We start from the raw sequence: 23,938 nt of genomic DNA on the forward strand, positions 1-23,938 counted from the left end.
AGCCTAGAGGGGTGGCTGTTTACGAGCAAAGCAGTGTAAAAGGCATCTCAGGCTGGAGAGCTGAGGGGACACAGTTGTTTGACGGTAGGGTGACCAGGAGTCCAGTTTTTGACCCAAAGACACGGTCGAAAAGGGACCCTGGTGGCTCCGGTCAGCACTGCCAACTGGGCCATTAAGAGTCCGGTCGGCGGTGCTGTGGGGCTAAGGCAGGCTAGTCCCTACCTGTCCTGGCACTGTACTGCACCCTGAAAGCGGCCAGCAGGTCTGGCTCCTAGGCCGGGGGAGGGGCCACGGGGCTCCACGCGCTGCCCCTGCCCCGAGCACCGGCTCCGCACTCCCATTTGATTTATATAAAACAAAGGGGCTCACATTAAGATAAAGCTCACATCATGGGTAACAAAATACATAGTGTATTCTCTCAATAGATTTACACCAATGCATTCACTGCCTCCTCTCAAACCAATGGACCCTTCCTGAAGTCACTGGGAGAAGAGAATTTGCCCCATAGTATCTGTGAATAAGCAACCACATTCATAAGACGTATGGAGCTTTGGGGCAAAATTATCCTTCAAATCTACCACACTTTTCTGCTCTCTTTATATGTGCAAAACTTCCATTGATGTTAGTGGGAGATTGGCGTTCTGCTCACTCTGCATATGCCAGATGTGGGTCCTAACAAGCAGATCCATGAGGGAAGCAATGCATTTGGAGTTGACAAAGCTTTTCATAGTTCTTCCCTGGAAGACACGTTGTAGGAGAAGAACGTGATGCACATTCAAGAATGGGCAAGAATTGCTTTGTTTCTCGAGCTCTGACAGCTGCCTGGCTATCAAATAAGCAACTAGCAGCAGAGACAGTTTCCTGGATGTTGGCATGACAGTTGTTTGAATGGGTGAAAGGCAAATATAGATATAACATACAGAAATAGGTATATTTTATTTTAACTGTCATAATAGAAACACATGCATATGGGGGAAGAGGGAGGGAGGGAGAGAGAGAGAGAGAGAGAGAGAGAGCAAAGAGTCAATCAAATCACAGAAGTCCTACCTGCAGTAGGACACTGACTTAACATAGAGCTGAGTTTCTGAGTAGCATACCTTGAGCTGACAATACTTTTCTGTGCGCAAAGCCAGGATGCGCTCAATTGAATACATGTCATCTGGTAGCTCTGTTTCTGCCAGCTCTGTGCCAAAAGATTGTAACATCTGTGCAATTTCCTTCACTGTTAGTGCAAAACTCTCGATAGCCTGGTGGAAGACAATTATTTCATCAGCTCAGTAGTCAGGATATTCTAAAAGCTCATCAAAAAATGCACTAAGGGCCAATGCTGAGATTTTCAGATGAGCCTAAGGGAGTTAGGCACACCCAACCCATTGAAATTCAAGGGGAGTTGGGCAATTAACTCCTTAAAGCTCATTTGAAAACCCCAGCTCAAACCCTGCTGGTATTAGAGTCAATGGGAGTTTTGCCATTAGCTTCAAAGTAGCTGGGAAGTTAATGTATTTTAATCCTTGTACAAGAGTAAGATTTAAGCCAGGGTTTCTCAAGCTTCATTGCACTCTGACCCGTCTGACAACAAAAATTACTACATGACCCCAGGAGGGGGGACCGAAGCCTGAGCCTGCCCACGTCCCACCACCTCGATGGGAAAGGGGTCAAAACCAAAGCCCAATGGTTCAGTCCCAGCCAAGGAGCCTGTAACCTGAGCCTCGCGCTCAGGGCTGAATCCCTTGGGCTTTGGCTTGGGCCCTGAGCCCCAGCAAGTCTAAGCCGGCCCTGGTGACCCCATTAAAATGGGGTCGCGATCCACGTTGGGATCCCGACCCACAGTTTGAGAACTGCTACTTTAAGCCATCCAATGAATCTAAGCTGAATCGCCCTTGTGAATGCCATAACAAGCAGAAACGTTCAACGTGTTTTCATTTCCCCCCCAGTTTTCTCAACCTTTTCTCAGCCTCGTTTTTTAAATTACGTTCAGTGTATTACATTGTTAAGCAAAAAGGTGTTTATAACATGCTCTCGGTAATTCTTAATGCCAGGTTCAGAACTTGAAAGAGATGCTTGTGGCCCCGATCCAGCAATGAGCTCCATGCAGATACAGAGGTCTGCCTTGTGGCGCTCATTCCACGATTATAGCCTTAAGCAATAATTCGATGCAGTTTTCATTAGTGTTTTGAGCTGTCTGGATAATAATTAGCAGAACAGCCTACCATTGCTCTCTGAACAGAAAGTGAAGTCCATTGAAATCAAAGGGTGTTGCATAGAAATTGATGGCAGAATATAGCTCAGAGAAAGCCTGGAGGCCAGAGTCATAGAAACCTGGCAATAGGAAAGAGTAGCATGTGCAAGGAACAAACGCCGTTATTCAATTACGTTACTCCACATGCAAAGAAAAACACACGATACACCTTTACCCCGATATAACGCGACCCGATATAACATGAATTCGGATATAACACGGTAAAGCAGCGCTCCGGGGGGGGGGGGGGCAGGGCTGCGCGCTCCGGCGGATTAAAGCAAGTTCGATATAACGCGGTAAGATTTTTTGGCTCCCAAGGATATCGGGGTAGAGGTGTATTTGTCATTTTAAACCAATGGGACAAAAGGAGATGAATTTTTAAATGGTCTTAAAGCGATGAGGGGCCTAAGGAAGTTAGGTGCTGAATTCCTATAGGAGATGGGCAACTAACTCCCTGGGACTCCTTTGAAAAGCCTAGTCAATAAGCAATGCTTAAAGTGCACCGGGTCATGTACCTGGGAAATAACAACTTAAGAAGCCAGCTGGGTCGCTGAGGGGCGCGTGTTTGTTCTATCGCCTGAGGGGCGCCAACCTCTCTGATTGGCTGCTTTCCTCACTTGAATACCACTGAGGCAAGAGCAGCCAATCAGAGCCACTGCGGAACTCTGACCCCCGCCCCTCAGAAGCTGATGCCATTCACACAGGAGGGGAGCAGGGAGCAGAAAGAACCCAGCAGTTCAAGGCAGGTCTGGCTCCCTCCTCTCCCCTCCTCTGAGCAACAGGACGGCTCCTCTGCTCCTGTCCCTCACTGGGAAGGGGCAGAGAGGAGCCTGCTGGCCTGGGAGAAGGGGATGACAGACAGTCCCCCTTCTTTCAGATCCCTTTCAACACTGCCAATAACTTGAGCTACACAAAGGTCTTGATCTTGCAAGGTGCTAACTAGGGACTCGAGGGTGTTCATCACCTCCCAGGCAGGGTTTAGTGGGGGTGGCAGCTCTCAGCACTTTGTAGAATCGGGCCCTGCTTGAGCTACGCTTTATGCAGAGTAACACTACATAAGCAGCGCTACGTACAGTTCTGAAGATAACCCATTCGCTATGACGGTACTCCAAGGTGCCCCCGAACTCCGGGGTTAACTGCTTCTCATCAATATACATCAACAAATCACTGACCGAGCTCAGCATCACCACCTAGGAACAAAGAAACATCATGAATTGATTTATCGCAGCTTCTTCACAATTAACTTGCAAATCACGCCTGCAACATGTACTAATCTCTATTTTACAAACTAATTGGGGATAGAAGAGTTTTATAAAATTGAACATCTCAATATCACAGTAAGTACGGTGCATAAGTTGCAGTGTTGTACACTGCACCAAATTTCTTCTCATCTTTCAAACCACTGCAAAGCGATTTCCAGGCATCAGAATGTGAAGGGATGTTGATTTGTTCTTCACTGACAGTACTTTCATTATGTGCTCCTTTATTTTTGTGTCAGGAGAAAATGGTTCAGCTAACTTGTCATTCGTTAGATTGGTATTCTTAAAACCAAGACTCTACCGTATTTACAAAATTGGCTTTTGCACCAATTATTTCTTTATGACACACCTTCATTTTACACGTATCTGAGGTCAAATTTGTATTCATCGATTACAGGCTATACAACTCGTACACTTATTTTATAATATATAGATATTCACTTTTGTTCACTTAAAATGAGTTGACCCAACTTTTTCTGAGCCAGACATAACTAGTCAGCTGCCAGCCATCCAAAGTGCAGTGCTGAGCGGGTGAAGCCAGAGGACTTTGCAAAGCAGGAGGCTGGATGGCAAGTAGGCCATTTCTTCTGCCTTTCATTGACATTTAAGGGAAAGAATATTCTCCATTTTCAGTCTCAGTTGGATGGACAAATTAGTAACACACCCAGATTTCCTGTGTGCAGATCAGAAGCTGCTTGGGCAGGTAGAAGTGATTAGATTTCATTTATCTGAACAGACTTTTGGATATTAGGATTTTTCCTAGACTATTCAGTTACAAGAGAACTCTGAACTCCAGATAATCTGTGTCTTCTAGTTATTTCTCTTTCAGTAGCACATACAAGCCCCAGTCTGAATCGGGGCCCCATAGGTGCTGAAAAACACAGAATAAGGTAGAAGCCCTGCAAAAACTCTTGCACAGATTTCATTCTGTGCCCAGTGAGCAGGGCCAGCTCCAGGCACCAGCTTACCAAGCAGGTGCTTGGGGCGGGCACTTTGGAGAGGGGCGGCACGTCCAACTGTTCGGCGGCAATTCGGCGGACGGTCCCTCACTCCTGCTCGGAGCGAAGGACCTCCCGCCGAATTGCCGCCGCAGATCGCGATCGCGGCTTTTTTGTTTGTTTGTTTGTTTTGTTTGGCTGCTTGGGGCGGCCAAAACCCTGGAGCTGGCCCTGCCGGTGAGCAGTCTCATAGAAGTCAATGGAAGTAATCATGCAGTGTTCAGCTGAGCACACGTGTGAGTCTTCATAAGGTCAGGGCCTAAAGAGGAACTGCATACTTACAAAGGCCCTGAGATGCTGCAATAGGATCCATCCAGGTAAACCCCAGCAACACCCCAGTGAAGTACCACACAGATCACGAATGCGGGGAGTCACCCACATGGATCCAATTGATCCAATTCATGGACAAAATGGCAAGATATGTAAACAGCAGTGATGCGATTGGTGGGGAGAGGAGAGGGTTACATTTCATGTGGAAAAAAATTCAACATTCCGACGGGGCATTGCACAGCCGTATTTGGCCAGTTTCACACAGAAATATGCGAACTATGCATTTTTACCTGTTCTGATGCAAACACTGAACTTTTTCCTGAGTGAATTTTGAATTTTCAAAGATGCTGCAGGGTTTTGGTTTTTGCAGGAGGGTGTTTGGATTCTTTCGGAGCGGAGGGGGGCTGTTTGTTTTGTTTTGTTTTGTTTTGTTGTTGAAAACAGAATTGAGTGAAAAATGTACATTCCGTGCAAAAACTGAAAAATCTGATTTTTAAGCAAAAATAATAGAGCAATAATTCACATATTATTGGGGAGGGGGTTACAACGAAGTCTTTCAGACTCAAGTTCTATTAATGCATTTCTTCTTTTAACCACTCTCCATAGGTCCTGGTCCCCAAATGTCCCGTGATTTCACTGATAGGGTGTGACACAGGGTGGCTGGCCCTTTAAGCAGAGCTGGTCCCAGCTACCTCCCAGCTGAGGCTGATCAGCTTGGGATCAAAGCCAGCAAGTGGCTCAGTTGGGGTAGAGGGCCACAGGGAGCAAGGCGGCCCTTGTGAGAGACCCTGTGGCAGGAGAGGGAGTTAGGTTGGCTCCTGGAGGGAAAAGCACAGAGTCTGTGGAGGACTCTCAGGCATAGAGTGGAAACCTGTAGGAAATAGATTGTCTCCAGCAGAAGACCGTGGGTTAGGGGGAAGGAACAACTGATATGCTGTACTAGTTTTATGTGGAAGAAATAAAGCTGAGGCCCTGAGAATAGGGCCTGAAGCAGCCTCTGCACATGGTGTCAAGCCTTCCTAGGCTGGGGAGACAGGCCAGCAGTGTAGAGGGAGATTGTTGAGCCTCTCTAAAACGTATCCCATTGAGAATACAAACTATTTTGAAAATAAATAAAAACAGGGCGCTGATATCAACAGCATTTTTACACTGAGATTAACGTGACGGATTTGGCATCAACCGTGGTACTTGCGTTGGAAGTCTCTTCACACATGCTAAATGTTAAACGGTTATTAAAGAAGGAGCTACCTTTTCGCCCCCCCTGCTCACGGGGGAGGCATATGGGGCAGTCACATAGTTCAGTCTGTCCTGCCACTGCCCAGGACAATACTACTTCTGCAGATAGCAAACTTTACACGAACGGGCTGTCAATCCAGCACCTTCAAACACTGACCAAATTCTCTTCCAAAGGAAAAACCGTATCCATATGCACTTTTCACAATACCATACCGCAGGAAAACCCAGCGCTTCGGAAAAGCTACAATTGTTTGAAATACTGCATCGTTAAAAGAAAAGCCCCATTTATTTTTCATGACCAGGCATTGAATGAGGACACGGCCCTGACACAGCAGCATGGAACCAAATCAGTATTTAGGAGGACATGAGCATAATGCACAGCTGATATACTCATACCGGTAATTTGAGTAGAAAATCCTCCTGACTGAAGCGAAATCCAATGTCGGTGAAAGTGCGCTGGAAAAACCCAGTGGGACGTAGAACCATCACTAACTGCAGGTTCCCTGGGAAGGAGTCCTGCAAGAAAACATGGCAGATGATCAACATGGGCATTCAACTGGTGAAAATTCAGACAAGACCCAATTGCAAAAGTGGATCAAAATTCAAAGCCTACTTTTCAAGCGATTCTTACTATTTCTTTGTGCTCCTCCATGATTCACACATCCCTCCTTACTTTAACTGTTGCTCTTTGGCAGATGAAAATGCTGGATTTGAAACATTCCAGAAAGTGTTCTACCAAGAAATGAGTCATAGCTGTGAAGTAGCTGTAATTTAGCTCAGTGATTCATTATGTAATGTACTTGTATGTATTCCTCATAAGTGTATCGAAATTAACCTGCTTGTCCTTGGTAATTATTGGCAATGTTTAATTTGTGGCACAAATATTCAACCTCATTTCCGTATTTCAAACACAGCAGTAGAGAGTTGTATATGATTCACTGAAAAGAACATTGAATATTTCAATGGAGCCAAGAAAAATAACTTGAAATCACAGATAAGTAAATGACAGAAGGAACCCAGTTAATTAAGATTTATGATATTTCTCTAAAATCCAACTGTGCCAAACTATCTCCATATATTATCTCATATATAAGTTTTCTTACTGTCTCTTGAGAACTTTAAAAGTATCAAAGGCACATGTTAACTTGTCAGCATAAACATGTGAATCCTTTATCGAGCGTAAATTACCATTTTATTTACATGATTATAAATGATAGAAGAGTCCTGATACTACCTGTTAAATCTACATTAAATGAAGTTTTCACTGAGGGGCAATAAAAAAAACCCTACTATAAAATATTCACTGGCCCATTTTTCAAGGGGAAAATGTGTACAACTGGGGGGGGAGAAAGATGACTTTCACATAAGAATCTACACTCTGGTGAAGGAGAATACAAGTGTCTGTATATCTATGCACACAAAACACACAAATCTATGCTTTGGTTCCATAAACATCCAATTATGTACTGTTCAAAGAAGCCATAATTTACAGTTGAGACTTGACACCCACAAATTACACTGTGGCAAAGTTTGCACATGATACAAAATTACTCGAGACAGTTAAGTCCAAAACAGATTGCAAAGAGTTACAAAGGGATCTCACAGAACTGGCTGACTGGGCAACAAAATGGCAGATAAAATTCAATGTTGATAAGTGCAAAGTAACGCCTATTGGAAAACATAATCCCAACTATACATACAATATCATGGGGTCTATATTAGCTGTTACTACTAATATAGTAACAGCTAATTTCTTGTTACTACTCAAGAAACAGAGCCTGGCGTCATCATGGATAATTCTCCAAAAATATCCACTCAATGCGGAGCGGCAGTCAAAAAAAGCTACCAGAATGTTAGGAACCATTAGGAAAGGGATAGATCAGTGGTCGGCAACGTTCGGCACGCGGCTCGCCAGGGTGCTTACCCTGGCAGGCCGGGCCAGTTTATTTACCTGCTGACGCGGCAGGTTCGGCCGATCGCGGCCCCCACTGGCCGCGGTTTGCCGTCCCTGGCCAATGGGGGCGGCGGGAAGCCCGCAGCAAGCACATCCCTCGCCTGCGCCACTTCTCGCCGCCCCCATTGGCCCGGGACGGCGAACCGCGGCGAGTGGGGGCCGCGATCGGCCGAACCTGCCGCATCAGCAGGTAAATAAACTGGCCCGGCCCGCCAGGGTAAGCACCCTGGCGAGCCGCGTGCCGAACGTTGCCGACCCCGGGATAGATAATAAGGCAGAAAAACTGGTAGGGGGAAGGTCTGGGAAGAAGCTCATTCCCATGCAAAGCACCACCCTCAACCAGATGGGTGTTGCCAACCACTAAGCTCCCACCCTAGACAAGGTAGGTCTGGAGAGAGGTGGGTTTTCTGGGAGAGGGGAGGTCTTCAACTTCACATTTTGATAATGTCAAGACACCAGTATCTCCCAGGAGGTTTTCATTGACCCAAGCAAAGCCTGGTGGTTTCATCTGAGCATCTCAATGCAATCCTCGGCGGGAGTGAACCTGACATGCCAAGTTTAGAAGGATTTAAGTACAGTTACAGAACCAGAGACCAAATTTATCTCACCCCATTGTGTGTTAAGTTCAGACAGTTTGCTGACAAGGAATGCAACCGTCCTCAAAAGGTCAGAAACAAAGAACAAGCCTCATTTTCCTTTTGCCAAGAGTAGTGTTAACTGGCAGAGCGGGAAATCTCCAACTTGAAAGTCTGCAACACTCCAAATTAAGGTGGGGTTTTTTTGCCATTTTTTCTTCTCCCAAGTCAGAGCTTCCTCTGCTAACACACAGGGGGGTTTGTTTCAAGAAGGTTGTGCTGTCTGGTTCTCCCTGATAATAGATAGATTCTGAGGTGGTTGGACATTTGTTGCAAGCCACATGGTTGGTCACATGGCATCTCTCCTGGTCATTAGATTGGCCTGCCCCCATGAACTCAGGAGGCTCAGGGAAATCATTGGGCGTCCCCCAATGAGGTCTCTGTGCCTATATACTACTGGCAGAGCATGTATGCTGCCCAGGAACTGCATTCCTATCACATGAAATTCCCTAGTTTACCCTCAGCCTTAAAACCACTTTACTCTTGGTTTATTGGTCTCACCTCACAGCATAGCAATTTCAACAGCAGACGTTCCTCTGAAAACCAGTCAGGGCAGCAGCAGCCACCAAGGAGGTTGCAGGGCTCCATCAAGGGGCCACAGCAAGCTGAGACTGGACAGGAACAGCCTATATTCCTCCCAACTCCTGCACCCAATCAAGTCAATGGCCCAAACTGACATGAACAAGCATGTGACCAGGCCCACTGCCACTTCCAAACGTGGTCGTTCTGGCAGACCTCACAGCTTGACCTTTGAACAAACTGGGAAGCTTTCATGCAGCTGTTGTGTTAAACTCTGGCCCAGTGCCTCTCTGCAGTCAACAGTCTGTTGAGAGTGGACCCACTCCTGGCTCCCGTGTGCTCCCAGGCCATCTGGGTAAAATCTAAGTTGTAGGTCTACAGGGCACTCTCCTTGGCTCAGACCTCTTGTCTGATGCCCTTCCTTGGGACATAGGGTGCTGCTGCCTTAGGCCCCAAAATCAAAAGCCCCCAGTCTCTTACATGTGCTCATCCAGCGCTCCAACTAGAGGCTCTCTGGATGTCTAATTTAAACCCTTTAGGGACAAGATATCAGGATAGCAAGAAACACTGGCTTGACAAAGGAATTTCTTAACCAGGATGAGTTTACTCAAAGCACAAAACGTTACAGATCTCTGAAAACAACCAAAGTCCTGAAATGCACCCTCCCTGCGAGGCTGAGGTTTGTCAACATTTCAGGCTGGGAAGAATTCCTCCTGCAACTCTTTCTTACGTGTGACAATGATCAGTGCCCTCGCCCCTTGGACAGAAAAGACTCCTTCTCTTAAACAGGAACCCTGTCTCTGAGCTTTTTGCTCAGAGAGTGAAACTACAGATCCATCAATTACGCTCCCCCTCCCACCGCCCACTCCTTCCCCTGTACAGGGTGCTGTGTAGAAAAGCCACTGTTCCCCGCGGGGCTAGGCCTGTAAATGAGACGCAATCAGCTACCAGGGCCCCAAATTTCTCTGTGATGGCTCTTAGGCCACGTCTACACTACGGACTTTACAGAGGCACAGCTGTGCCGCAGTAAGGTTGCCCATGTAGCTGCTCTTTGCTGGCAGGAGAGAGCTCTCCTGCAGGCATAATTAAATCACCTCTAACAAGCAGCAATAGCTATGTCGGCAGAAGAGCATCTCCCACTGACATAGCGTTGTCCACACCGGCGCTTTTGTCGGTGAAACTTTTGCGAAGTTTTACCGACAAAAGTGCTTGTGTAGACATAAGCCTTAGTGTTAGTCCTTCAACAAGGTGTCAAACATCTTCCCCAAGCATGGCAATTCATTGGGATGAAGTACAATAGATTGCCTTTGGGCATGTCTGGGGGTATGCCATCATAGTTCCCATCATTTTCACACGTACTACAAGAGAGAGTTCATAATCTGGCACAGATTTATCCCAGTCTGTCACATCTGGGATACAGGCAAATTCCAGTCTGATATGGTATTTTTAATGTTGTATCCTAAATTTATGTAAGAGGATCTGTTTGCTATTAAACACGTGTCACGCTTCACCCCAGAGGTAGCTGCATTTCCAGAACAGGAAACATGATTCCTAGTGTTTAGAAAGCATTTTAAGATTTTCCTGCATGAAAGGTGATTTTATCAATGTACAATCAAGGTCACCACTTAATGAGGAGCAAAAAGGTGATACGTACTTGACAAAGAAATGTACCTTTTGCAGATCAATATCTAGTATGGACTACATATGGAAAAAACCCTTGCTTTAAGTCTGCTACCAGCAGAAAGGTGTCCTCTGTGTAGTATGAACTTAAGGGCAAAGATGATAGATAAAAATAAATAAAAATAAAAAAAAGCAGCTGGTTTAACAATTATTCGAAGTTAACATTTATGAAGGGACTAAAAACAAATCCCGGCCCTTTACAATCATCGCACTACTCTACACCTTAACTGAGGTTAGCCAGCACCTTTGCGCTTAACTCTAGTATTAGCCAAGGCAAGAAAATGTGTCATGCTACAATATGACAGAGAAAGAACACGTGGGGAACTTTCACACCCTATGTTCCAAAAAGTTAAAAGAGGAAGTAACTTAACCCAGCTGAACTTCCAGTCCTACTATTTATTATACTAAAGAGAATCATTGTCACTTGATAAAACCTGGTAAAAAGACTCATGAACCCTTGATACTCAACTTCCCCTTCTTCAGCTTCTAGTATTCTCTATAATGTGAGAGTTAGAAAAGAATTTGAAGTAATCTGTACAATTAAAAAAAAATCAACCAGCTGCTAATATTTTAATAGTCTTCCTAATTTAGTAGCACAATAATTCGTGTTTTTTAAAAAAATGATCCTAAAGTTCCAAGGACATAAAAAATTATGCCCGTAAGGGGCAATCCACTTTTAGCAAGTGAAGCATCCTATTGTCTTAAATACACACTGTTTTGTGTGTGAAAGTGTGTGTGAAGGTGTGTATTTAATACACACCTTCAGTCCATTTCATACCAAATGGACTGAAGGTGAAAAATCCATTGCTATCTACATACTGCACAGACCACAGTGAGAGATTATGCCATACACTATCAAAGAAACTGAGGAACCACCTGATCAGCATCCTATACAGCAAACAGATAAACATCAAGAAAGAGCTCTCCAACCTGGAGACTTTCATAAATAACCAACCCTCCACACAAATGGACTTTACTAAAATAAGACAGGAGATCTACATTACACACTTCACCTCTCTACAAAGGAAAAAGGACCGTAAGCTGTCTAAAATCCTACCTGGCACATGGGGCCACAACAGGGGTACCCCTAACTCACCCAGCAATATCGTCAATTTATCCAGCTACACACTCAACCCAGCAGAGGAGTCTGTCCTATCTCGGGGACTCTCTTTTTGCCCCAGCACCCCCACGAACATGATACAGTTCTGCGGTGATCTGGAAGCCTACTTTCGCCGCCTCCGACTCAGAGAATACTTTCAAGATAACACTGAACAGCGCACTGATACACAGATACCCTCCCACCAACAACACAGGAAGAAGAACTCCACATGGACTCCTCCTGAGGGTCGAAATGACAGTCTGGACCTATACATAGAATGCTTCCGCCGACGTGCACAGGCAGAAATTGTGGAAAAACAACATCGCTTGCCTCATAACCTAAGTCGTGCAGAACGCAATGCCATCCACAGCCTCAGAAACCACCCTGACATTATCATCAAAGAGGCTGATAAAGGAGGTGCTGTTGTCATCATGAACAGGTCTGACTACCAGAAGGAGGCCGCCAGACAACTCTCCAATACCAAATTCTACAGGCCACTTTCCTCAGATCCCACTGAGGAATACACTAAGAAACTGCACCATCTACTCAGGACACTCCCTACACTAACACAGGAACAAATCAACATACCCTTAGAGCCCCGACCGGGGTTATTCTATCTACTACCCAAGATCCACAAACCTGGAAATCCTGGACGCCCCATCATCTCGGGCATTGGCACTCTCACTGAAGGACTGTCTGGATATGTGGACTCCCTACTCAGACCCTACGCCACCAGCACTCCCAGCTATCTCCATGACACCACAGATTTCCTGAGAAAACTACAATGCATTGGTGACCTCCCAGAAAACACCATCCTAGCCACCATGGATGTAGAGGCTCTCTACACAAACATCCCACACACAGATGGAATACAAGCTGTCAGGAACAGTATCCCTGATGATGACACAGCACAACTTATTGCCGAGCTCTGTGACTTTATCCTCACGCACAATTATTTCAAATTTGGTGACAATATATACCTCCAGACCAGTGGCACCGCTATGGGCACCCGCATGGCCCCACAATATGCCAACATCTTTATGGCTGACCTGGAACAACGCTTCCTCAGCTCTCGTCCACTCACGCCCCTTCTCTACCTACGCTACATTGATGACATCTTCATCATCTGGACCCATGGGAAGGAGACCCTGGAAGAATTCCACCATGATTTCAACAGCTTCCACCCCACCATCAAACTCAGCCTGGACCAATCTACACGGGAGGTCCACTTCCTGGACACCACAGTACAAATAAGCAATGGCCACGTTAACACCACCCTATACCGAAAACCCACCGACCGCTATGCCTACCTTCATGCCTCCAGCTTCCACCCCGGACACACCACACGATCCATCGTTTACAGCCAAGCACTGAGGTACAACCGCATCTGCTCCAACCCCTCAGACAGAGACCAACACCTACAAGATCTTCACCAAGCATTCTCAAAACTACGATACCCACACAAGGAAATAAAGGAACAAATCAACAGAGCCAGACGTGTACCCAGAAGCCTCCTGCTACAAGACAGGCCCAAAAAAGAAACCAACAGAACTCCACTGGCCATCACCTACAGCCCTCAGCTTAAACCTCTCCAACGCATCATCAGTGATCTACAACCCATCCTGGACAATGACCCCTCACTTTCACAGACCTTGGGAGGCAGGCCTGTCCTCGCCCACAGACAACCTGCCAACCTTAAGCATATTCTCACCAGCAACCACGCACCGCACCATAACAACTCTAACTCAGGAACCAACCCATGCAACAAACCTCGATGCCAACTCTGCCCACATATCTACACCAGCAGCACTATCACAGGACCTAACCAGATCAGCTACAACATCACCGGCTCATTCACCTGCACGTCCACCAATGTTATATATGCCATCATGTGCCAGCAATGCCCCTCTGCTATGTACATTGGCCAAACTGGACAGTCACTACGCAAGAGGATAAATGGACACAAGTCAGATATCAGGAATGGCAATATACAAAAACCTGTAGGAGAACACTTTAACCTCCCTGGCCACACAATAGCAGATGTTAAGGTAGCCATCTTACAGCAAAAAAACTTCAGGACCAGACTCCAAAGAGAAACTGCTGAGCTCCAGTTCATTTGCAAATTTGACACCATCAGATCAGGATTAAACAAAGACTGTGAATGGCTATCCAACTACAGAAGCAGTTTCTCCTCCCTTGGTGTTCACACCTCTACTGCTAGCAGAGCACCTCACCCTCCCTGATTGAACTAACCTCGTTATCTCCACACTGATTTATACCTGCCTCTGGAGATTTCCATTACTTGCATCTGAAGAAGTGAGGTTCTTACCCACGAAAGCTTATGCTCCCAATACTTCTGTTAGTCTTAAAGGTGCCACAGGACCCTCTGTTGCTTTTTACAGATTCAGACTAACACGGCTACCCCTCTGATACTGTTTTGTGACTAAATTAGGATGTCACATAGGTTGGAAGGAACATGGTCATTATTTACTTAATTTTCTGCACTAAAAGCATTTACCATCTTTTCTAGGAATTACATTTAAAAGTATAATCTCCCCCTGAATAGACAACCCTCCCCTGGGACTTCCCTGCACCCAGGGAAAGAAGAACAGGCCAAGAGGAAAGGAAAATCCACCAGTTAAGTTTGATCCTGGACACAGGAAACTGATCAATACACAGATTGCAAAGTTAGTGACTTTCTTCTCTCCTTGGAGAGCAAAGTCAGGCAACAAAACGCTGGGACTGTTTTAGCTGGCTTCTACTTCTGCTGAAGCTAACAAAGCTACAACCTGTCCTGATGGCTTTATTGGACTCTTTTGAGCCGGCTGCACAGTTAACCGCAAAAGAGATTTGCCCAGCTGCTGCTACAACCGCAGGAGAGCACCCTCTCTTTAAGGCCTTTTCCCCGGAATGCGTTGGGTTTATGGTGAAAGCAGCCCATAAAACCTTTGGCTAGCTATTTTGTTTTAATGTCACCTAAGCACTGAGGACAATGCTGCGGAGAGATTTCCGGAGTATCCGATGCCTCCCTCGAAAGGAGACGTTACTAAAAATACTCCCTGGGATGCTGGGTTGAAATCATCCCCGGACAGCATTTCCCTTTGCCGACCGCTCTCGGGCTGTCCGTGCAAGAGGCAGACGGTTGGTCGCATGCAGCACATGCAAACGCAGGGCTCTCCCCTGGTCCCCCCGCGCTGCAGCACTTAAACTTGGACTGTGCAGTTTGCAGGGCTGCAGGCGGGGCGCCCTTACCGCATTCCTCCGGAGCCTCGGCATGCCTCCGGCGGGGTCCGCCTCGGCCATCTCCGCTCCCCCCCGGCAATCGCCTTTCTTCCCCGCCTGGCAGCCCGGCCTGGGGGGAGCCGCTTCTCAGGAGGGGCTGGAAAATCCCAGTCGCCAGCCGGCTTCCCGCAAAGCGGCTGCAGCGGCTCCCATCGCAGCCCTGCAAGCAGCCTCCGGCCCCAGCGCCCCGCACTGATTCCCTAGGGTCCCCCACGCCTCATCCCCGTTCAACCCAGGGGGATCATCCGGCGTAGGCTGCTGGAGCGGACCAGGCATGCACCAGGCGTGCGGGGCCGGCGATTGACTCGTGCCTTCTCCCTCCGTGAAGGGCTCCCTTTTTCTTTTTAAGGTGGAATGCCAATAATCTTCCTCGAGTTAGGGATAGTTCATTTATTTGGGCGCTCTGTTGGGAACCCTTAAGAAAGCAAAACTCCATCCCTGTACCTGAGGACATACCGTATTTCTTGAATTAGTGGGGCCTGCAATATGTATTTTTTAAAGGATATGCCCAATTATGCAACAGAAAAAGCTAGAGAAGAGAAGCCTGTCCAATCCTAAAGCCTGGGATGAACAGGGAGGGCCTGACTTTCTAAACGGGATGGTACAAATATGCACATACATTGCACATGCATACTGTGACCAGGCGGATACTTACATCTGCAAATGGGGGGGGGGGGGGGGGGGAGGAGAGGAGATATCTTTTATTGGGCCAACTTGTGTTGGTGAGGCACAAGCACTTGAGCATACACAGAATTCTTCTTTAGGTCACAGAGCTCTGCCTAATAGGCTGGGAAGCTTGTCTCTCTCACCCACAGAAATTGGTCCAAGAAAAGATATTGCCTCACCCACCTTGTCTCTCTAATACCTTGGGACCAACATGGCTTCAACAGCGCTGCATACCCCATGTCTGCAGTTAGGCACATACCTGAAGAAAAACTCGATGTAAACTCGAAAGCTTGCCTCCCGCGCCAACAGAAGTTAGCCCAATAAAAGATATTATGTCACCCGCCTTGTCTCTCTATACCTGGTCAGATCTGCCATTGCAGCCAGATTTTTGCACATGCACACTTCAGAAAAATCAGGCCCTGTGCATTTTGAATTCAACTTATGTGGTAGTTATTTTACTCCATCATATCAGAGAACAGAAATGTCTGACTCCAAACTTTGGTCAAGTCCAATATTATGACTGATCATTGGAAAAGTAATCAAGTCTCTATTCTTCCTTGTCTTGCCTCGTCTTGCCTCTTCTTCCCCCACCCCCACCCCACACACAAAGCAAAGGGTAATAAGGTATTACATGGGAACATAGACCATAAGGCTGGAATGGACCTCCAGGGTCATTGAGATCAGTCCCCTGCTATCACAAGCAACCCCGTCACATAATCACATTCATAAACTTATCAAGCTCCATCTTAAAACTAGTTAGTTCCCTTGCCCAGTTACATGGCATCTTAAGGTCTGATCCTACTACTGTCTTTTCACAGGCAGAACTCAAGTCTTACAACTTTGTGTACACAGATTTTTCTGTCTTTCATTCTTAGTTGCATTGGGTGTCTCTGGATTGTTTGCACACAGCACTGCCTTAAGTGCTCAGATACACAGTGAGAGAGTCACCTCTGTCTATGGATGCAGAAGGAAATGCACAGCACATATCTTATGAGATCACATGCTCATGTATCATTTAAAATGAAATGTAAAGGGCAGGCACTTTTGTGAAAGCTACATCAGGACAGGCAAGTAGAGCTCTCATTCTAAAAAAATGGTTTCAAGCTATTTGAATGGAAAATGCCATTCAAGGGCCAGTCCTGAACCAGAAAAAGCTCCCATTGGGATCAATGCAAGCATTGCCCATGTAAAGGCAATAGGACCAGGCTCTGACAGTCATGACTTATTTTAACTATCAATAAATACCATTACTGCCACTAGACGCCTATCAGCAAAAATGTCCTTAATGCCATGTTCAGCAATAGTTAATGGTTGAACACTTGTTAATACTTAAGATCTGACCTGACCGGGCATCAGCTAGGCCAACGAGATTTCAGTACAAAGTGGTCTAAGTTATACACTCCTCTCAATAAACTCTCTTTGCCTCATTCCTATCAGCTGAGTTTGCATATCCAACTCAGCATCTGAAGTGTCTCTTTGCAGGCAGGTGTACACCACCACCTAAGTCGATATAACTTATGTCACTCAGGGGTGTGAAAAAGCCCTCCCCCCCCCCCCCCGTCGCTCAGGGGTGTGAAAAGCCCCCCATCCAGAAATGCAAGTTTTGCGCTGTCCACATCAGCACTTTGTTGGCCAGAGACACACTTCCACTGACTGAGCTTCTGCTTCTCACCAAGGCGGAGTAATTGTGCCGACAGGAGAGCGCTCTCCCGTGGACATGGCGCATCCTCACCAGAAGTGGTGCAGCTACGCGGATGTAGTGAAATGGTGTAGACTTGCCCTGTATTACGGGAGGAGGTGACGGTGATGATTGTGACCTTTTCAGAAGATTTCTTTTCACCTTCCACTGTAGCAAGGTCAGTTTAGAACTGGCCTTTCACAGCCTGCTTTTTAGTACAGCCTCCATTCATTATAAAAGTGATTTTTTATATACACCAGTGTAGCACTTTTAGACTACATTTTAATTTTTTGCAAAAGACCATGTACTGTTGACTAGCGGGGGGAGGGGAGGGAAGTGTTACTTGTGAGATTTGTTCCGCATCTGATGGTACATCTGCTCTAGTTAATTAAGAGAGACACATTTTATATACATATATCTGTACCCACATGCTTTATATGGCAGCATTTGACTATGTTTCTCCAGAGGAGAAGGAGTGAAGCAGCAGGAAGGAGGCATGGATCTTAGCTGGATATAACATCTCCCCACACTCACAGAGAGCAGGGCAGGGCAAGTCAGCTAGAAGAACCAAAAAACATTCAGAACAGAGTGTGGCAGTTACTAGGCATGCTCAGTAGTTGTTTCTGAGGCTGATCCATGCAGGGCTAAGAGCTGTGTCTGCTCTGAAGTCTGGGTCCCAATCCCTGTACCATTTTGGATACAGTCTACAGTTAACCCTATTTCATATATGGGCACGCACATATCATAGAATCATAGAATATCAGGGTTGGAAGGGACCTCAGGAGGTCATCTAGTACAACCCCCTGCTCAAAGCAGGACCAATTCCCAACTAAATCATCCCAGCCAGGGCTTTGTCAAGCCTGACCTTAAAAACCTCTAAGGAAGGAGATTCCAACACCTCCCTAGGTAACCCATTCCAGTGCTTCACCACCCTTCTAGTGAAAAGGTTTTTCCTAATATCCAACCTAAACCTTCCCCACTGCAACTCGAGACCATTACTCCTTTTTCTGTCATCTGCTACCACTGAGAACAGTCTAGATCCATCCTCTTTGGAACCCCCCTTCAGGTAGTTGAAACCAGCTATCAAATCCCCCCTCATTCTTCTCTTCTGCAGACTAAACAATCCCAGTTCCCTTAGCCTCTCCTCATAAGTCATGTGCTCCAGCCCCCTAATCATTCTTGTTGCCCTCCGCTGGACTCTTTCCAATTTTTCCACATCCTTCTTGTAGTGTGGGGCCCAGAACTGGACACAGTACTCCAGATGAGGCCTCACCAATGCCGAATAGAGGGGAACGATCATGTCCCTCGATCTGCTGGCAATGCCCCTACTTATACAGCACAGAATGCCATTAGCCTTCTTGGCAACAAGGGCACACTGCTGACTCATATCCAGCTTCTCGTCCACTGTAACCCTTAGGTCCTTTTCTGCAGAACTGCAGCCCTACCCATTTCGTCCGTAGTCTGTAGCTGTGCATGGGATTCTTCTGTCCTAAGTGCAGGACTCTGCACTTGTCCTTGTTGAACCTCATCAGATTTCTTTTGGCCCAATCCTCTAATTTGTCTAGGTCCCTCTGTATCCTATCCCTACCCTCCAGCGTATCTACCACTCCTCCCAGTTTAGTGTCATCTGCAAACTTGCTGAGGGTGCAGTCCACGCCATCCTCCAGATCATTAACGAAGATATTGAACAAAACCGGCCCCAGGAACGACCACATGTAAACTTCAAAGTAGTTTTCCCCTGATTTTTTATATATAAAAATTATGGTGGGGGGACTATTTTGAAGGATATTTTGCAGTAAATAAAACTTTGCCCAATTAAGGGTAAAATAATCATCTGCTACTAAAAATCAGAACCTACACGTAGAATATATGCTGAGATGGATTGTCTAAACATCAAATGCCCAGAGCAGGGCACAAAAATGTGTACACAGCTGTGTGACTAATTTGCATGAGCACAGGCAAATGATCAGTTGGATGTCCAAACAGCTAAAAAATGCATACAAATTAGGTACATCACAATACCTGCATTTACTATGGTGAAAAGGGTCATAGAAATGCCTTGAAAGAGAGACTAGTTCAACAGGTCTGGGATACAGATGTTTTCAAAATCTGAAACAATGTACATGATGACTCAGTACCGTAACAAAACATTTAACAATAAGAAGGGCTTACTGCTATCCTTTGGAGAGTCATTTTGACAGACGTCCATGTATCCAATCTTCTATCCAGGATTAGGATAAATTTTGTGTCAGATTCATGTTGACTACAAGACAAGAAAATACCAAGTAGCTAGGTAACATTTTGAGAGCAAGCCATTTCAGTCCCAGTAAAAAACAAACACACAAAGTTCTCATAAATACCCAGAACACAATACCTCTGGCACCTTTCGTAAACATTAAAATTCCATTTGAAACTATTTTCTACAGTTGGTTCCAGAAATAAACTCAGCAACCTATCTCACTATTATTTGACAGCAAGCTTGACATTAGAAACATGCAAAGTTGCTCCCGTTCAATGGGAATTTTATTTGCACTTGAGCGGGCTGTGTGTGCAGTTTGGAAAGTTCCTTACAAATCCACATTACTTTGGAGCTGGAATTTGCAAAGGAGCCTAAGAACTCCCTTAAATTCCTTAGAAAATCCCAACCCTAATAGATAACTGAGCAGTATTCTAGTTCTACACACTGGGGGATAACATGTGTTCAGATGAGTCCCTGTCTACGATACAAGTACAACCATATCAAGGAACAACTCTTACAACTCTTACAACTCTTTAAGTGTACGTCTGTTTTGAAAAGTGGGTAGGGATACCTGGATTAGCGTTAATCTAGCTAGCATGGGTAACAATAGCAGCATAGATATGGTGGCATGGACTTCAGCATGGGTTAGCAACCAGAGAACATACTTGGGGTCCCTAAAGCCACCATGTCTACACTGCTATTGTTACCTGTGCTAGCTAGATTAACGCTAACATCGGTATGCCTGTGTATGTGCTACAATTATGTAGACATACACTAACAGACCTGGTCTTGTTATAACACATGGTTAAAGCTAAATCTACATTACAAGCTGCAATCATGTTTATATTCAGGTTAAAGGGTAACCCATTTGTAACCAAGGCCCCTAACACATGTGTGCTTGCAATACACAGGGTCTTAATGCAAACAACATGTAAAAAAAGTCCCGATTTAGGGAAACAAAGGCATAAGAAGCTGTATACTCATTCCAAGACTAATTATTTATTACTACCACATGACAGTCAATATTTGGCAAGGTTATCGTTTTATATCTGTTCCTCCCTCCCCTTATTACTAGTGTATCCAGATAAGTCTTTCCTGGGAGCACATCTTCATGTAGTGCTATTAAGTGAGGGCAGCCTTCATGTATGCAAAGAGCAGAGTCATATTAGTTACCTTTATACTCAAAAAAAATTAACTGCAATTAAAAAAATTAATTGCAATTAATTGCACCGTTAAACAATAGAATACCAACTGAAATGTATTAAATATTTTTGGATGTTTTTCTACATTTTCAAATATATTGATTTTTATTACTACACAGAATACAAAGTGCTCACTTTATATTATTTTTATTACAAATATTTGCACTGTAAAAATGATAAACAAAAGAAATAGCATTTTTCAATTCACCTCAATACAAGTACTGTAGTGCAATCTCTATCATGAAAGTGTAACTTACAAATGTAGATTTTTTGTGTTACATAACTGCACTCAAAAACAAAACAATATAAAACTTTAGAGCCTACAAGTCCCCTCAGTCCTACTTCTTGTTCAGCCAATCGCTAAGACAAACAAGTTTGTTTACATTTGTTTACAGGAGATGGTGCTGCCCGCTTCTTGTTTACAATGTCACCTGAAAGTGAGAACAGGTGTTCACATGGCACTTTTGTAGGGGGCATTGCAAGATATTTACATGCCAGATATGTTAAACATTTGTATGCCCCTTCATGCTTCAGCCACCATTCCAGAGGACATGTTTCTATACTGATGTTGTTCGTTAAAAAAATAGTGCGTTAATTAAATTTGTGACTGAACTCCTTGGGGGAGAATTGTATGTCCCCTGCTCTGTTTTACCCGAATTCTGCCATATATTTCATATGATAGCAGTCTCGGATGATGACCCAGCATGTTTGATTTACGAACACTGTCACTGCAGATTTGACAAAATGCAAAGAAGTTACCAATGTGAGATTTCTAAAAATAGCTACAGCACTCGACACAATTTAAGTGCCGTCCAAAATCTGAGAGGGATGAAGTGTGGAGCATGCTTTCAGAAGTCTTAAAAGAGCAGCACTCTGATGCGGAAACTACAGAACCCAAACCACCAAAAAAGAAAATCAACCTTCTGCTGGCGGCATCTGACTCAGATAATGAAAATGAACATGCATCGGTCTGCTCTGCTTTGGATCGTTATTGAGCAGAACCCGTCATCAGCACGGACGCATGTCCTCTGGAATGGTAGTGAAACCATGAAGGGACATATGAATCTTTAGCGCATCTGGCACGTAAATATCTTGTGACGCTGTTTACAACAGTGCCATGCGAACGCCTGTTCTCATTGTCAGGTGACATTGTAAGCAAGAAGGGGGCAGCATTATCTCCTGCAAATGTAACCAAACTTGTTTGTCTGAGTGACTGGCTGAAGTAGGACTGAGTGGACTTGTAGGCGCCAAAGTTTTACATTGTTTTATTTTTGAATGCAGTTATTTTTTGTACATAATTCGACATTTGTGAGTTCAACTTTCATGATCAAGAGATTGCATTACAGCACTTATATTAGGTGAATTGAAAATACTATTTCTTCTGGTTTTTTCAGTGCAAATATTTGTAATAAAAAATAAATATAAAGTGAGCACTGTACACTTTGTATTCTGTGTTGTAACTGAAATCAATATATTTGAAAATGTAGAAAACATCCAAAAAGATTTAAATAAATGGTATTCTATTATGGTTCAACAGTGCGATTAATCACGATTAATTTTTTTATTCGCTTGACAGCCCTAATCACAACATTTTAGATTCCCTCGGGATACAAAGCATCCTATTACTAAAGTTAAAAATCAAAAGAGGATCTCAGAACCGTAGGAAGAGAAGAGAAGCAGGTAGTGTGACTCACTGCAAATAAAGTGCCAACTTTATGTTTGAATCATCATCAGTCTTATAGCCCTCAACAGGGCTTCACATGGAATAGGTCAAAAATACATAATATTAAATGTAATTTTATAACATTGTATGTATTTGCAATAATAGTATAGAACAGCAGATGTTGCATTCGGTATAAAATTCTGTGGAAATCAAGGTTGAGTAGTGGTCTCATATAGTCACATGTCACACCCCCTACCGACCAGAGAAGCATTACTGCTACTTTCAACAGACCCAGAAAAAACATCTTGCTGTGACATGGTTTCCATGAATGCCAAGTTTCAACCATCGCCTGATATGAAGCTGCCTGGCAGTGTGTGAAGTGAAGACAGAAAAATCTGAGCAAAGTTTGAGAGAGAGAGAGAGAGAGAGAGAGAGAGAGAGAGAGAGAGAGAGACAGGAAAAGGGAACAGGAGGTGAAAGGATATGAAGGAAAGGCAATGAGGGGAGAAGAGGAGTCGGGTGGGGAAGTAAAGCAGGAAGAAGCGGCAAGTAAGAGAAATAGCAGAAGAGAAATGACTAGAGACGGAAATGGAGCCTCCAATGAACTTGCAGCGGCTGGTTCACAACCAGAGACTGCAAGGTCTGTTTGCACATGCTCAACTCTACTAGAAAGGCTGTGCTGACACAAGCCCTCTCTTGGAGGAACTGGTGGCCAGCTGGCACCACACTGGGAGTGCCACCTAATATCCCGGGACCCACACAACTATAACAACAACCTAGCTGCACTGGGAGTTTTGCTCTATCAGCACAACTGTGATGAGGGTAGATGTAGAATGCAAGTCACTCAAGAATTAAATAGGGCACAAGAACCCAGCAACTCTTTGTCCTTGAATTTGTGAGAAAACACATGGCACTTTTCCAGGACAGCGGTTGATGGCCACCTAGCTGTCTTCACCTTGCTCACTCTGTAGCAAGCAATTTGCCAAACTAGGTGAGAGAGTTAAAAAGAGATTAAGCATTCCAGGTAACTTCAACCCACCAGGCTCAGGAAGAAGAAATTGTTCAGATCCATTAATCCTAGCATAACTACCTTGTGGGACTGGTAGACTGTCAGCGAGTAAATGTTGCTATAGAAAAACAGTACTGGAAAACGTAGTACAGCACCAGGAGAGCAAGCATAATGATCTGGGAAGGTATTCAACCAAATGGCTCTCGTTCCTTTAGTTATTTTACTTCTCAAGGTCTCGCTCTCTTTTTCCAAATTAACATACTCTCCACTTGCACGTGCAAAATATATCCCAAATTATTTGCCGGTGGCA

The 23,938-nt window shown here is 44.9% G+C and overlaps 1 protein-coding gene across 1 annotated transcript in view; it reads right to left on the reverse strand.

The window, feature by feature from the left end:
• MCF2 (MCF.2 cell line derived transforming sequence) overlaps positions 1–23,938 on the reverse strand; it is an 88,485-nt gene that overhangs the window by 45,318 nt on the left and 19,229 nt on the right. The window contains exons 4-7 of the mRNA XM_065410524.1: positions 19,688–19,778; positions 6,399–6,518; positions 3,313–3,429; positions 1,098–1,247 (exon numbers count right to left, since the gene is read on the reverse strand). Coding sequence (XP_065266596.1) covers positions 1,098–1,247; positions 3,313–3,429; positions 6,399–6,518; positions 19,688–19,778 — 478 coding nt within the window. The remainder of the gene's footprint in view (positions 1–1,097; positions 1,248–3,312; positions 3,430–6,398; positions 6,519–19,687; positions 19,779–23,938) is intronic.

This window comes from Emys orbicularis, chromosome 9 (genome assembly GCF_028017835.1).
Source record: "Emys orbicularis isolate rEmyOrb1 chromosome 9, rEmyOrb1.hap1, whole genome shotgun sequence".
NCBI lineage: Eukaryota > Metazoa > Chordata > Testudines > Emydidae > Emys > Emys orbicularis.